Genomic DNA, 16757 nt, shown 5'->3' with positions numbered 1-16757 from the left:
TGATAAGCTGGTACCTGGAGCCGGCCCTGAACCCCGTCATATAATTGAACTCGTAAATTTGTCAGGCTCTCTCTTAAAACTAATTAATTTGTTTGTCCCCACAACTTCTATTGGGAGACTATTTCATAACCTCACTCCTCTGATGCTTAGAAACCTTCTTCTAAATTTCAGTCTGATTTGTTCATGGCCAGTTTATACCCATATCTTTTTTATGCCAACATTGTCCTTTAGCTTAAATAGTTCTTTACCCTCCTACATGTTTAGCTCTCTGAGATATTTATAGAGAGCATTCCTATCCTCTCTCAGCCTTCTTTTTGCTAAGCTAAACAAGCCAAGCTCTTCCAGCCTCCTCTTATAAGATAAGCCCTCCATTAACCTGATTCCATTACTATGATCCTCCCTTAACCCTAACAGCTCTTCTCTGCACCTCTTCCGGTTTGAATTAATCTTTCTTGAACGCGGGTGACCAGAACTGTGCAAAGTATTCCAAAGGAAGTTTTACCAGAACCTTATATAGTGGCATTAATACTTCTCTGTCTCTATTGGAAATGCCTCGCCTGATGCATCCTGGGATCGTATTTGTGTTTTTCACAGCCATATCACATTTGTGGCTCATAGTAATCCTGTGAATTACCCTCACACCCAGTTCTCTCTCCTTCTCTGTTGCTTCAACTGATGAGCCCCCCAACTTGTAGCAGAAATTCTTATTATTAGTCCCTATGTGCATGACCTTGAACTTTGTACTATTGAATTGTGTCCCATTTCTATCACTTCTATCTTCAAAGTGATCCAGATCTTCCTGTATAATGTTCCAATCCTCCTCTGTACTGACGATGCCTCCCAACTTTGTATCGTCAGCACATTTCATTAGCCCATGCCTACCTTTTATGCCAAGGTGATTTATAAAAATATTGAATACAATCGGTCCCAGGATTGATCCTTGAGGAACTCCATTAGTAACCTCCCTCCAGTCTGATAGTTCACCTTTTAGCACAACTTGTTGCCTTCTCCCATTTAGCCAGTTTCTTATCCACCTTACAATTCTTGTGCAACTCCCCACTTCCATTTAACTAATATTTTCTTGTGTGGTATCATATCAAATGCTTTACTGTGACCTAGTGCGGCAGAATCTGGCCCTTACTGGTGTTATATAAAATAGATCTCAAAATAAACAGTGATTTCCAAAAAGAAGAGTACTCTCATGGCACAGTTTTAAATAAAAACTAATTTACGGGCCACTTCAGAGAGTCTTTTCTGTGATATATGTGTCATGTATTAAAAGTCTGGAAATTTCTCTTAACAATGCTTTTTTAAAAAGTCTTTTATCCATGTGATCTTTTCTATTTAAAAGGGACTATTGTTGAAGTGTGTGTGAGAGCTCTGTCCTATAAAAGATTAAAAGTATTATTATGCAAAATCCTAGACACCAGTCATTTGTTTGGTAACAATAACTGTAGTAACATACGGTCAATGTGTACTTCCTTTGGTATGTGTGTATACTACAGATCAATTAAACTGATTTATTCTATTTACATTTGATTAATTGCCCTTCTAATTTAGATATAAATTGCATCACTGCAATGTAATAGTTAACTTCAAGGTTTAGACTACATTGTAAGAATGATGGAAAGGTCACCTGAGTACTGTATTTTGTATTGTATTTTATGCTGTTTGTATTTTCAGTAACTGAGAGGTGAAATTATATGTAGCTATATCTTGTTTTAACCAACGTTTAATTTTTTTTAAGTCATGCAGACGGATCGATAAAGTTTTGGGATGCCTCTGCCAGTAAGTTTTTAAACTTCCCTTTCTCATAGTATTAACAAATTGTAGTATAACAATATTGAGAGCGGGGGAGTTATTTAAGATAGTATCCATAGGCAAGTAAGAATAATGGGATGAAATTAAGAAAATAATCATTTGGCTGAATATCAGGAAGAAAAAAATGTGGCAGTAAGATATTAGACTGTAGAATAGTCTCCCAGAGGGAGTGGTGGAAAGGTCAGAACTTGGACATCGAATACTAAAGTGGACAAAGCACTCTAAAATATGCAGTAGGAGATAATTCTGCAGTGGATCGGGGACTTAGGACTAGGCTGGATCTAATGGGTCTGTTTCAACTCTAATTTCTGTCTTTTTGTGAGTACAGTTTATATTCCTACTTGTAACCGGATTTTTTTTTAAAGCTAAACCTGTAAGCTTCATCCTATTGCACGTATAATTCAAGATTCTTGACATCTGATATCAGGCTCTATATAATCTATTTAGTGTTAAAGTGAATGTACAGTGAATAATTTTTATGAGTAGGTGGACTGCTTTGGGCAAGATAAGAACCAAATCTGCACAGGTATGTTTGCAGAGCATTGTGCAGCGAGCAGGAGCAGGGCCGCCTGGGGGGGGGGGGGGCGGGGGCAAGTGGGGCAATTTGCCCCAGGCCCTGCAGGGGCCCCGCAAGCCGCGGCGGGTCCTTCAGTGCAGCAGAAGACTCGGAGCGAGTGAAGGACCCGCCGCTGAAGTGCTGCCGAAGCCTTGGAGCGCCACCCGGTGAGTACAAGCACTGCAAGTGGCGAGGAAAAAAAAAAGCCGCGATCGGCAGCACTTAGGCTGCTCTACTGCCGCCGCTTCATTCTTCAGTGGCAATTTGGCGGCAGGTCCTTCGCTCCAAGAGGGACCCACCGCTGAATTGCTGCTGAAGACCTGGCCCTGTCCCAGGCCCCCTGAATCCTCTGGGCGGCCCTGAGCAGGAGTGAGCCTCTAAGCCCAGGTTGACAGACTTGGGTTAGCGGGGCTCATAATGTATAGACAGCACTTTGAAGTTGCGGCTCAGGCTGGAGCTTGGCCTTTGAAGCCCACCCTCAGAGCCCAAGCCAAAACTTCAAAGCATTTTCTACACAGCTATATGTTGACCTGGGGTAGGAGGCTCGCTCCCATTCCCACTGCATAGACATACCCTACCAGTCTTTTCTCTGAGCTTTATGGAAAGTTCTTCCACTGCACTATCAACACACACCCTTTCAGGCAAAAGCCTCAGAAAACAGCAGAGTCCCATGTTGTGCATAGAGTGGCTCAGAAAATAAGGAGCCTGTTTCACAGAAAATTTTGACTTTTTGACAAAAAATTGTTGTTGAAAACCTACATATTTTGGCCTAATACTGAAATATTTTAGTTCAAAATGTTGCCACAGTGCCTCATGGGAGTTGTAGTTTGGATGTCTTATGCTTCCATTCTCCTTTATGATGTGAGCTTTCTGGCTTAACTACATTTCCCATGATGCATCAGTTTCTTTCTTCTTGATGAAGGGAGAGTGCATCATAGTCTTTAGATATGGTGCATCATGGGAAATGTAGTCTGTCCAGAATGACGGCCTAAGGTGCCTGAACTAAAATTCTCATGAGGTACTTGTAGCACTTTTATTAATCAAAATATTTCAGTTTTCAATCAGTCTTTTGGTTTGTTTGTTTTTTCCTATACATGGTATTAATGTTTTGGGGTGATTTTACTAAGTTGTTATAAACTAGACCTTAGACTACTGCCTGATAAGACTTTTTCTCCTGTCTAGCAGCAACCTCTGCATGTGACAGGCTGGACAGGAGGAAAGGGGAGATTCTCCTTGCCCTAGTAATGCAATACTGGGATGTGAGGCTTTGTGAGATTTCTAGAATTTTACCAGATGCCCACCGAACATGCTGAGAAATGATCTTTCAATAATATATCATTTATTTATTCAAAATGTATCAAAAAGACTCTTTCTCATGTAGGACCAGGAACATGTCCAGTTTGCAGTATATTTCTTCAGCCATTGTTGAGCAAAAAAAAATCTGAAGTTTTAAGAAAAGATTTTTGAAAAGAGATTTTTTTCCCCACTTACCTTTAACTCAGTAATGGCTGAGGGGTTTTCTTCAAGCTTTCCACAAAAGTTGGCAAAGAAGCTAAGCATATAAGAACTTAGCCCCAAAGGATGAGTTTTCAGAAAGTTGTAATACAGTGAAAATGGGTGCAGTAAAATATCACATGTGGTGATAAAATGAGCCTTTAGGCCAGAGGTGGGCAAACTATGGCCCACGGGCCACAATCAGCCCATGGACCGTCCTGCTGGGCCATTGAGCTCCCGGCGGGGGAGGCTAGCCCCCAGTCCCTCCCCTGCTGTCCCTCCTCCCCCACAGCTTTGCCACCGCGCAGGCAGTGCTCTGGGTGGTGGGGCTGTGCACTCCTGCAGGGCAGTGCGGCAGCGTGTCTGGCTCCGACCGGGTGGCGCGGTGCCGCGGCCAGACATGCTGCTCTGAGCGGCATGGTAAGGGGGCTGGGGCCAGGGGGTTGGATAAGGGGCAGGGGGTTCTGGGGGACGGGGAGCAAGAGGTGGTTGGATGGGGCAGAGGTTCGGGAGGGTGAATAATCATGGGAGTCCCGGGATGCCTGTCAGGGGGTGTGGGTGTGGATAAGGGTCGGGGCAGTCAGAGGTCAGACAGCAGCGTGATTGGATAAGGGGTAGGGTCCCGGGGGGGGGGCAGTTAGAGGCGGGGGGTCCCGGGAGGGGGTGGTTAGGGGACAAGGAGCAGGGGGATTGGTTGGGTCGGGGGTTCTGAGGGGGGCAGTCGGGGACGGGATGTGGGAGGGGGCAGATAAGGGGTGGGGGCCAGGCTGTTTGGGGAGGCACAGCCTTCCCTACCCGGCCCTCCATACAGTTTTGCAACCCTAATGTGGCCCTTGGGCCAAAAAGTTTGCCCGCCCCTGCTTTAGGCCCAGCCCTGAGTATGCTGCAGTGCCTAGCTGCATTGCTTCTGGGAGAAAGTTGGTGATTAGTTGTGATTCAGAGTCACAGCTCTTTCTCTGAAAAAAAGTGTAGTTTACTTGCCCCCTTGTTACTGCTCTGCTGACCAGCACGTTGGAAGGAGGGCAGAGCCAAGTGCCCCACCCCATCTGCCAAGAGTGGAGAGAGTAGTAGTATGTGCACAGCCCTTGCTCACCCTTCTGCACTTGGGCCACACTGCAGGGAATGTTAACATGGCCATGAAAAGTGGAAAAGAGCTCCCTGCGTTGCTGTATTAGTCTGGGTCACAGTCTGCCCCATATGATGTATGTAACACCGTGTGTGTGTATGTATTTTATTATACATATGTAAACTTAATTATAAAGGAGGAGATTTTCAAAGGCACAAATGGGAGTTAGAAATCCATTCCCATTGATTTTCAATGGTACTAAGGCACATAAAGTACAAATTTCAAAAGTATCTGAGTGATTTAGAAGCCCAAGTTCCATTTTTAAAAGTGACTTTGGCACTTAGGGGTTTTGCCTCAATGAAAGTCATATCATTGTGGGTTGGGTTAAACCTCTTTGTTATGGCTTGGGCATAATCACCACCTTGCATTACAGGATGAATATAAAGTTGTAATGGAATGCTAAACTGTATTTACTGTTCAGCCACTAGGTGGCATTGTGTGTAACATACCTTACTTAAGCTAACATTAGCCAGACCTGGCAGAGCACTAAAGGATCATACAGTGAACACATCTAGTGTGTACATCTCCTGCAACCTCCCATGTAGAAGTAGTTGCTGCTGCCACCGATAGATCAGGATGATGGCAGAAAAAGCCAAAGAGAAGCATGGGAGAAGAAAGAAGGTTGTGGACATCTGCGAATCCCTCATCTATTTACATTTTCACAAGAAGACACTGAAACAAACTGACTGTTATACATCAACTACAATGGGGACTCCAGCAACAACAACATGACATAGTATCAGAAGTAAACTAGTGCCGGAGGAGAATGAACAGAAGAAACAAAGCAACAAAAGTTGCAAACAGAAGGAATGAAGCAACAAAGATTGCAGGATTTCATCAACAGGCACTCTTCAACGCCCCAGAGAACTTTAGCTTTGACAAACCTTCACAATGGACAGACTGGAAGCAATATTTTGCAAGATTTCAAATTGCTACAAAGCTCCATCAGGAATCTGGAGATATTCAGATATCTTTAACTTATGCTATGGTGAAACAGGCGGAGCATATCTTTAAATCCTTTGACTTTACTGAAGACAATTGCAAACAGGGCTATGAAGGGGTTCTGGCTATGTTTGATGCAGACTTTATGCCTCAGAGCAGTGGTTCTCAACCTATTAATAATTGTGGGCCGTATATGTGGCCCATAGTGTGTTACCTGGGCCACAGGTTGAGAACTACAGCACCCCCCAACCCTCCCCACACACACTGCTATGCCCAGTGACCCCAGCCCAGAGATTCCTCCGCAGAATGGGGCCAGGAGCAGAGCTCTTGTGGCGGAGCTGGGCGGCAGGGACCCCGATCCCCCGTGTGTGGAGCCAGGCGGCAACCCCAACCCTGGACCTTGCTGTGTGGGGCCGGGCGGCAGCCTGACCTGGACCCTGCCATGTGGCAGCCCAGGCCCTGGACCCCGCCGCCCTTTAGCACATATCTGGGCCGCAGCTGTGTGCTAATTGGACCACGTGTGGTCCACAGCCCATGAGTTGAGAACCACTGCCTCAGAGTAATGTGGTTTATGAAAGAACAGGTTTTCACCAAAGAATTCAAGAACCAAGGGAAAAAGTTGCATGTTTTATAAGAGCTCTTCATGCATTGGCTGGAAACTGATTTTGGTACTACAGAACATAAAAATATCAGAGACAGGCTGGTTATTGAGTTAACAGATAAAAATCTTTCATAGCAGCTGCAATTGAAGACAGATTTAACCCTAGCCATAGCTATATAGATAGCAAACCAGACTGAACTAGTCAAACAGCAGAATGAAAGGCAGGGGAGCAACTTAAATAACTTGAAACTAACTTAGAAGTTGTAAGCAGACACTTGAGTGCTAAAAGTCATTATCATAAAACCCCTGAGGCAAGGAGAGAGCTCCTAGGCTAAGACAGACAAATGACAGCGTACATGCACAATGTATGGAAAAGTTACATCCCAAGAGAAGGCGCATGTTCAGCCAGAGGTGCAAGGTGTAATGTACTTTGCAGCTGTTTGCCACAACAAAGCAGTCAGGGAGTTGACACACATTAAGAAAATCAAGAGTCATTGTTCCTGGGATCCATCACTAGTGACAATACTGAACCTCCTTGGAGAGTGGAGTGAAGCTGAATATTCATGGCAAGACTTTTGACTTTAAAATTATTTCAGGAGCTGACATCACAGTCATCTCAGAAGGGACTTACAATCACCTTAAACCCTTCCCAGAGATGACATTGCCTGACACAGTTGTGACAGTATTCTGAACTGCATGGGCCAGTTCATCACAGAAACAGCTTACTAAGACAAAAGCTATGCATTCACAGTGCATTGGATCACAATGTAGCAGCTATATGGCCCTATTGATAAAGGGGGAAGAACTCAATAAAGGATTTGATGCTACTGGACTTTTGAAAGGAGATCCAGTACAGAACAACGAAAGAGAAAAAGCCAAACCATACAGTGTACAAACTCCCACACCAGAGAAACCTTGAAAGAGATTAGCTGCAGATTTATGTGAATTCAGAGGACATCATTATCTGGTCATGGTGGACTATTTTTCCAGGTATATAGAAATAATGAACTTGAAAGACATAACGTGCCGCAGTGATATCAAGAAACTGAAGTGCACTTTGGCTCATTTCAATATTCCAGAACAACTAGTAACAGACAACAGACCACAATTCACAGCAGCAAAATTTAAGTTGTTCTGAATGAAATATGATTTTGATCATATTACTAGCAGCCCACATGACCCAGAAGCAAATGGAGAGGCTGAGAGAGCTGTGCAGACTGCCAAGAAAATCCTACAGCAGAGGAGGATCCATTCCTTGCTTTTCTGAGTTACTGATCAACACCAACTGCAGCTACTAGATATAGTCCAACACTACTCTGCTGGGAAGACACCTCAGAAGTACTGTTCTGACTTTGAAAAGGAATCTATCTCCAAAGTGGCCAGACATGTTAAAAGTAGCCAAATCCAATAAAAGGAATAAAAGAACTGCCAGATCTAGAACTTGGTTACCATGTTCACATCTAATTGGATGAAGACAAAGGATGGACATTGAGCACTCAAATCATATTTGAATGAGTCTGACAGTGGAGAGTTCAACAGAAAACCATCAACATCTTGTTTTGTTTGGTTCCTCCTGCATTCGGAAAAACAGGATTTTGTTCATTCCTTGTAAATAAACAAGATTTCATAAAAGAAAATAGCTGACTACATAATCAATTTCTCCTTTTAACTTGAACAACTGACAACACCCCAAATTTGGCAAAGTGCGTGGATCAAAAGGAGTAAGAGTAAGATTTGATGGCTATGCCTGCTCACTGTTTCTTAAGCACAAAGTGTGTACATTCTCTGTGCAAGTATGGTATAATTGCTGGTGTAAAGCAATGCAATTTAGCCCTGTGGGATCCCAAAATACTTAGCATATACTGTACTTGTGAACCAATCTGCCAGTGCTGTAATGCAGCCTCTTTTAGGGGATTTATGTAGAAACACAGTAGTCCTTTTGTTTCCATTGGTGGACCTGATACCACTTTCAGTAACTGGGGGAAAGGTTTGTGCTCTTTTCAGGAACATATATGTTTATGTGTTGGGATTGGGGGTTGTTATCCGTTTAGCAGGGAATAAACTTAAATGACTAGAAGCTATTTCTTGTAGGTACTATAGCAATATAAGTTGAAACTGTGTCTTAGAAGTGAAAGGCTTTTGGCCTGGGCCTCGGCGCTCTTCACCACCCAAGCTTCCACTAAAGCCAATGGAATATGCCAGTGCTCAGCTGGGGTCTGGCCCTTAATCCTAGAACTGGGCAAAATTTTTCAGATTATTATTATTATTAGCCAAAAAATGCATATTCAGATTAACCAAAACATTTTGCAAATTTGTTTAGAATTTACTGAATTGTTTTGGTCAAAAAAAAAAGGGCGGGAGGAGGGATAATTCCAGAAAAGTCTAAATGTTTTGTTTTGACATTTTTAAAACAAAATGTTTTGATTTTTTCAGTTTGAAATGGCTCTTTGTTTTGAATTTTGCTTCAATTTTAATTTTATTTAAAAAAAGATTTAAAAAAACAGAACTTGAAAATGAAACAAACATTTTGTTTAGGATCAAACCACACATTTCATTCAAGTCAAAACAATTTTTTTTCAGTTTTTTGGTTCGGACACCAAATTGAAAAATGTGTTATTTGCACAACACTTCTTAGTCCTGCTTCTTAAATACATGCTTTGCTTGCTGTGCCTGTGTTTAAGGTTTTCTGGTTACAAAGTTTTAGTTGAAATGATCTTAATACAGTTTAAGGTTTTGTTTGATGAGTCATCACAAACATTTATGTGAGCCCAGGATCTTTAAAGATGCAAAGTACTCTGCCTTTAGCCACTGGTTAGTTATCCTATATTTTCATATCTCAAACCACAGGTATGTTGAGAGTGCAGAATTGCTAAGCCACTGAAGCAATTTTCAAAATTCAGCCTTGCTCATGACCCATTTCACTATTTCTCATTTGCTTAGGAATAGGTGTTATCTGGTCCTGCACAGGTGTACAAGGGGAAGAAAGACTCATGGAGTCTCTCCTTGCTCCTGTGGTGCCCCTGACCAGAGACCAGGTACAACTGTGATTCTTGCATCCCTGGTATGCACAGACTATAAGAGCCTCGGTCTAAGGACAGCACTGGACTCCCCAGAAGTCTGAGGTGGGCTCCATGTCCTCTTTCCAGCTCATCAAAGGCCAGCAGAACTGTACTGGTACTGGAGGAACAGATGATATAACCTGCAAATGAGTAACAGTTCTGAGTTTCCTAGGATTCACAGAGGCAGTGGCCTGATTTGCCATTTGTCCTGAACCTTGTGTCAAGTCATTAACACCAGGGCCAAGTGAATGCAAAATAAGTGTAAAACAATACCATATCAGAATGGCAATGTTTTACACCCACTTAATCTGGTGTAAATGACTACATAGGGTGCAGAACAATGGTAAATTGAGCCCTCCTCATTCCCAACCTACAATATAGACAGTGTCTTAAAGTTGCAGTCCTATTTTTGGATGCTGCATTAAAAGCACCAGTGTCCTAAAAGAATTTTTCCCAAAGCATAAAATACACTTCATACTTGAGGAATCAACATACCTTTTAGATTGTAGTGTCTTTGGGATGTAGCCATGAGCAGCACAATCCTGACTGGGGCTTCTGGACATTACCAATCCATATAACAATGCTATAAATATAAAACACTAACATATAAAAATGCTGTAAATATTAAATTATTATTTCATAGCTAAGATATTCAAAGTATTTTACAACATAATGAATCAAACAGCAATGATTCTGAAGATAGAGCAATCATTGTGTTATCACACAGCCTTGGAGCTGGCCAGGTCACCAGAATTATCTCCTATTTTTTCCCCTGAAAGTGCCATGGGATCTCTAATTTCTAGCGAGACAACAATTACAGACAGGCAAAAGAGACACTAGTTTAATATCTCATAGGGAAGATAGCACCAACAATGCAGCATGCAGCGCAGCATCTCCCCAGTATTGCACTGCAACATCAGTGTAGAGTAAGTGCCTAAATCTAGGTGTGTGACTGAAACACATGACTTTTGCCCTTCTGGTCCAGAAAAGAGAATCCTAACAATGACCCATATACAAATATCCATTACTGGAAATATGAAACAAAGCTTAGTATTACTCTCTATTATTTTGTTAAGTTGAGCCTTCATATCATGTTATACTATGTCATGACTGAAAAACAGTAGCAGCTAAGACACCTTATAACTAAAGGTGAGGTATAGGTTTGTTTAATGTTAAACAATAATTGTAGATATGTTGTAATATTTTGCAGTAACTCTACAGATGTTGTACAAGTTAAAAACCTCAAAAGTGTTTGAAAAACAGAAGCTAGGGGAAGGAAAACCAACAGCTGAGATTGTAGAAGAAGATCCTTTTGCCATTCAGATGATGTACTGGTGTCCTGAAAGCCGAATATTCTGTGTGGCGGGAGTCTCTGCATATGTTATTGTTTACAGATTCAGCAAACATGAAGTGAATACTGAAATAGTGGTAAGTTATTGAGAATTTTACTCACATATGCTGTTGATTGAAAAGAGTAAATAATATAAGCCATCATTTTCAAATTTGAGTGCTTCATGTGAGGCTGCTCAATCCCTAGTTATGTACCTGAATAAAACTTCCGTTAAGCTTCCTAAGTATAAATTTAGAAGCATTCATGTTTAAACGTTGTGGGTGAAATCTTAGGCCCACTGATGCCAGTTGCAAAACTCACATTGATTTTAGTGGGGCCAGGATTCCAACCTTTCACAATAGGAATAAAATATAGTAATAAGTCAAGATTTAGGCTGTTTCCAAGCCATCCGGATGGGTCTGTGTGTTAGTTGCTTGCTCCAGAAATACTTGGTGCGGTACCATATGTGTTTTTATCATCCAAGGTACAGTTTTGGCACCCAAGAACAGAGCAAATATTCTCAGTACATAATTTTACACTAATATACAAGATAAGTTATCTGTGCTGCTTTGATACTAAACATTAATTTATTTCATTGTATGATAATATCACTCTCTTTTAACTCAGGAGTTTGTAGGCTTTATTATTAGTGCTTGTAATACAAAGGAATCTAACATTTTCCAGTCTTTGACAAAGTAAAAGTGTTATTTTTTTTCTGGTTTGATATATTTTAATCAACTAATGCTGACTTTGTTTCTGCAAAAAAGTGGACACTACAGGAAGTGGCAGATGATTTATATCTAAACAGTCAACATTATTTTCACAAATATTGGGCTAACTGCCCCTCTGACCCTTCCTGGTCCCTTCGAGTGCATCTCCTTCAGGTTTCAGGCTGTAAGCTTTCACCTCTGTGAATCATTCAGGGTATGGCTACACTTGCAGATGTAGAGCGTTGGGAGTTAAACCAGCCTTCGGAGACTGCAGCAGGAAAATGCTGCCACGTTTTTACACCGTCAGCTGGAAATGCACTGGCATGGCCACATTAGCAGCTCTTGCAATGCTACAAAGAGCAGTGCATTGTGGTAGCTATCCCAGTGTACAAGTGGCTGCAACATGATTTTCAAATGGTGGGGCGTTGGAGTGTGACAGGGAGTGTGTTGTGTATATGTGGGGGAGAGACAGTGTGTTTTGGGGTGCAGAGAGTGTGTCAGCATGCTGTCTTGTAAGTTCAGACAGCAGCAGGCCCCCCTCCCCCCGCCTCTCTCTCTCTCACACAGCATTCCACAGTAATGATTTGCTTTGTCCCGGAACACATAAGCATGCCAGCTGTCAGAAACGGAGCTTTGAAAGTGGATATTCGCATTCCTGCAGATTTCAAAACAATGAGAAGAGTGGCCACTTGACTTCAGGAGATTATGGGACATTTCCAGAGGCCAATCACAGCACAGTAATGCAACACCTCGTTCACACTGACACCTGGGCGTTTCAGCCGGGGCACAGCAAGCTTTATGCTTCTCGTGGAGGTGGATTACCAGGAGCGCTTCAGCTGCAGAGTCTAGGCACTCTACATACCTTGCCAGTGTGGATGCGTCAGGGTTAAGGCGCCGGGGGCTGCTTTAATGCTCTCTAACTTGCAAGTGTAGCCAAGCCCTCAGTTCTCCCACTCTCAGACTGGACTTTGACCTGCAGTCTCCAGATTCTACCCATGATTATCTCAGCAGATCTAACTTAGTCTCAGCACCTGGAGTTCTGTTCCCTCTGATAGCAATGACCAGTGGTTAATAGAGTGACCAAACAGCCTTCCTAAACCAAAATATTATTTAGTTAGAACCACAGCATTATAGAGTAAACAAATCTTTAAACAATAATCCAGCCTCTATGCATGCCTGCATCTCCCCAAGGCTTACCATTCCCTGGATCTGGGGAAGGTTCAGCTTCTTCAGACTCCTTCCACAGAGTCTCCCTCTGTTTCAACCTGTCCACTGGACTGCTCCTAACAATTTATTCTCCTTCTTCCCCTGAGAGGGTTTTTTAATGTTCAGGAGCTCCAGGCTCCCATCCTGACAAAACTGCGGTGCCAATTTGCTCTGGATCCTGGGAGTGTGCCATTGTCCTGTAATTACCTGCCCCACTCCCCTGCCTGTGTTTGTTGGGAGGTTTGCTTATTTCTAGTTATTGTGTCACTTTCATGTTTGATTTTCCCATAGCACCCTATTAAGCTAGATCAATACATTCTTGCAGGAAAGTCATAACACTCAATACACAATAAAATTATTTCACTGATCATGTCACATACAATATTCATAATGTTATTATATCCAGGGGCGGCTCTAGCCATTTCGCCGCCCCAAGCACGGCGGCACGCCACGGGGGGCGCTCTGCTGATAGCCGGTCCCGTGGCTCCAGTGGACCTCCCGCAGACGTGCCTGCGGATGCTCCACCGAAGCCGCGGGACCAGCGGACCCTCCACAGGCACATCTGTGGGAGGTCCATCAGAGCCGCCTGCCGCCCTCCCGGCGACCGGCAGAGCGCCCCCCGCGGCATGCCGCCCCAAGCACGCGCTTGGCGTGCTGGGGCCTGGAGCCGCCCCTGATTATATCTCAGTATTCTTAGATAATTATGTAGGAGCTCCATGTCTGCCACACTTGTTACCTACTTTATTTCCCCACCTTTTTGTTTTTCAGCTAAATTGTCACAAGGAATGAATGGCATTTTGCTGAGTGTAATAATCTGTGCACATTCAATATTCCATATCTCAAATTTTGTCTCCAATTTAGAACTGTTTACATGAATAATTCTTTTGTGAAGGGCTGTTTCACCACAGTCTCTTATACAGGTGGCACATGCAGTCAGGTCTGCTGAATTTTGGGCACCACCATCTCCACCATAGCCTCTCCTCTGCCTTCCTTCATCAGTTGTACCTTCGTCTGGCTCAGACACACAGCTCTTTACTCCAGATCAGTAGTTTCTCTGTAGAAAAAATAAGTTTCCAGGTGGTGTGGGCATATCATAAGGCGCTTTCTTCCATTTTGTCACCTGAAACTATTCCTTTCTGCTCATGCTAACCCTCCCCTTATGGGTACACAGAGGATGTCCAGCTGACACGGGATCCAAAATCACTTCTAAGGGGCTCCTCAGCAAGCTTCCGAGGAAAGGGGCCTGTAAAATTGTGCACTCTACTAATAGCATCAGTCCTTTCCTGATATGGCTCCTTGACCAAACTTTTGAGGAGATCTGCAGGGAACAGCGTGCCTTTTTTTGGAAATACAGAGAAAGGTAATTGAATGAGGTGATGGGAATCTCCAGTAAACCCCCAGCAGGGGATGCCTTTGCAAGATACCCAAAAACAAATTGGCAAGACATACACCATTCTGCAACCTCTGGATCTTCCACTTCCATATAGAACTGATGTCCAATTCAGCAGAGAAGTCTTGCAGTCACTATTTAGTTAGTATTTCTCAGATCCACCTCTTGGATGGTCATTGCTGCTTCTTAATCTCTCCAGAATAAGGATTCATTTGGACAGTTCACAAAGGAGAAAAATCAAGAACTTCCCTTGTTAACTGTGGTTCTCCACAATGGTTGCCCATATGGATTCACACTTCCTGCCAATCTTGCCCTTGCCCATGAAGTCTTGGGTTAAGGTTTCCTGAATTAGGGAGAAGAAATGCGGGATGATTATGCCCACATCCTCTTTCACATCCTGGGAACCTAGAAGGATGGAGCAATCCAATGGACAATGCTTGCTAGAAGCTTCTGAGCTCATGTGCCAGAGATGTGGTTTTCCAAAGAGCAAGAACCTTATGTTATTTCATTGTGATTGCCTGACTCTTGTCTGTGGACAAGGGAAGATCACCCATCAGTGCCATCAGCATGTCAGTTCTGTGCTATGTGCTAGATTTCCCTCTTCATAGGAAGTGTTGGCAATCTCTGTTTGTAGGGGCTCCAGGTGCCCTCAGTCTCTTTCACCAGCTAGAAAAGGCCCGAGTCACAGTCATTGGTGGAAGCATACAACTGGGTATTTCTCTACCAGCTTGGGGACAGATGGATTGTTTTCAGATGCTGGTATTGAGATGTTAATGAGTAACCATCTCTAATAGCAAAAAGCAATGATAAATGTGCTTTTATTGTTAGAAACAGAATTAGTGTTATCTATTTAAAAGTAATGAAGTCTAAGTAGCTCATTTTAATAAATTGTAACTTAGATTTTTATTTACTTCAGTCATTAGAGGTGCGACTTCAGTATGACGTAGAAGATATCATTACTCCTGAACCAGAAATAATTCCTCCGTTTCCTGATGCCTCATCCCAACTTCCTTCCTTAAAGAGTCTTTCAGGCAGTACCAACACTGTGGCATGTGAAGGAATGATGAAGGACAGTATCCCATGTCTTAGGTAAAGTAATGCACTTATTTAAAGACTTACCCTTCCAAAATGCATTCTACTCATTCAAATAAATCATATTTAACAACTTATTAATGAATTGGAAAAGGAGGATAAACAACATGTTAATATAATTCGTAGATGATACTAAACTGGAATCTGTGGCAAACAGCAGTGAGATAAATAATATAAAGGGGTTTAAAATGATTAGAAATAGAAATATTTAATATAAAATATTAAATGAGACAAAGACAATTTAATACATCGGGGGAAAATAATCTGAAATAAAGATTAGGAAGACACTTGATAAGCAATTATGCCAAAGAAGACTTTATGTTGAGAGAGGCCTATAAATTAGATCTGGACTTGTAAACTGATATGAGAGGGAAAAAAAAGTCAAAAACTTTGAACTGAAAACAAACAAGCATCTCGGCATGCATCAGCCCTTAGTTTACAGGGGACAGTATTGTCTTTTGTGTTGACAAAGTGATCTCCATAAAACAGTCATGTCCAAAACTACCAGTGTGTGCACTCCCTCTGGTATGGAGCTATGATCTTCCTTTGAGGAAAAACTTGTATGTATTTATAGAAAAAAACTGTGTATTTATAAAACAATAATAAAAAGCATAAAGGTAATGACATGAGATAGATGTACAGTTACTGGCTTAATATGGGGGGAGCGAACTAGGGGAATGTGGTCTAGATGAAGTTAGTATTAGGTGGATGTACAAGTGGTTGAAAAACCATACTCAAAGAAGCAGCAAAGAATCCTGTGGCACCTTATAGACTAACAGATGTTTTTGCAGCATGAGCTTTCGTGGGTGAATACCCACTTCTTCGGATGCCCGAAGAAGTGGGTATTCACCCACGAAAGCTCATGCTGCAAAAACATCTGTTAGTCTATAAGGTGCCACAGGATTCTTTGCTGCTTCTACAGAACCAGACTAACACGGCTACCCCTCTGATACTTGACATACTCAAAGAGTAGTTATTGATGATTTGCTGTCAAATTGGGAGGACATATCTAGTGAGGGCCTGCAGGGGTCTGTCCTGCGTCTGGTACTATTCAATATTTTCATTAATGACTTGGATAATGGAGTGTAAAGTAGGCTTATAAAATCTTCAGATGACACCAAGCTGAGAGAGGTTGCAAGCACTTTGGAGGACAGGATTAGAATCCAAAAGGACTTTGACAAATTGCAGAATTAGTCAGAAATCAACAAGATGAAATTCAAGAAAAGTGCAAAGTACTACACTTGGGAAGGAAAAATCAAATGCACAGCTACAAAATGACTAGATGGTAGTACAGCTGAGAAGGATCTGGAAGTTATAGTGGATCACAAATTGAATATGAGCCAACAATGTAATGTAGTTGCAAAAAAAGCTAATATAATTCTGGGGTGTATTAATAGGAGTGTCGTATATATCCCAGAAGTAATAGTCCC

The 16757-nt window shown here is 42.3% G+C and overlaps 1 protein-coding gene across 11 annotated transcripts in view; it reads left to right on the top strand.

Annotated features, from left to right (window-relative positions):
* STXBP5L (syntaxin binding protein 5L) overlaps positions 1-16757 on the top strand; it is a 421232-nt gene that overhangs the window by 291131 nt on the left and 113344 nt on the right. For all 11 annotated transcript variants that reach the window (XM_045001069.1, XM_045001067.1, XM_045001064.1 and 8 more), the window contains exons 14-16: positions 1748-1788; positions 10810-11027; positions 15152-15324. In XM_045001069.1, the coding sequence (XP_044857004.1) occupies positions 1748-1788; positions 10810-11027; positions 15152-15324 (432 nt within the window). The remainder of the gene's footprint in view (positions 1-1747; positions 1789-10809; positions 11028-15151; positions 15325-16757) is intronic.

Source organism: Mauremys mutica, chromosome 1 (genome assembly GCF_020497125.1).
Source record: "Mauremys mutica isolate MM-2020 ecotype Southern chromosome 1, ASM2049712v1, whole genome shotgun sequence".
Lineage (NCBI taxonomy): Eukaryota > Metazoa > Chordata > Testudines > Geoemydidae > Mauremys > Mauremys mutica.
The sequence above is the reverse complement of the archived record's forward strand: the minus strand, read 5'-3'. Positions and strand labels throughout refer to the sequence as shown.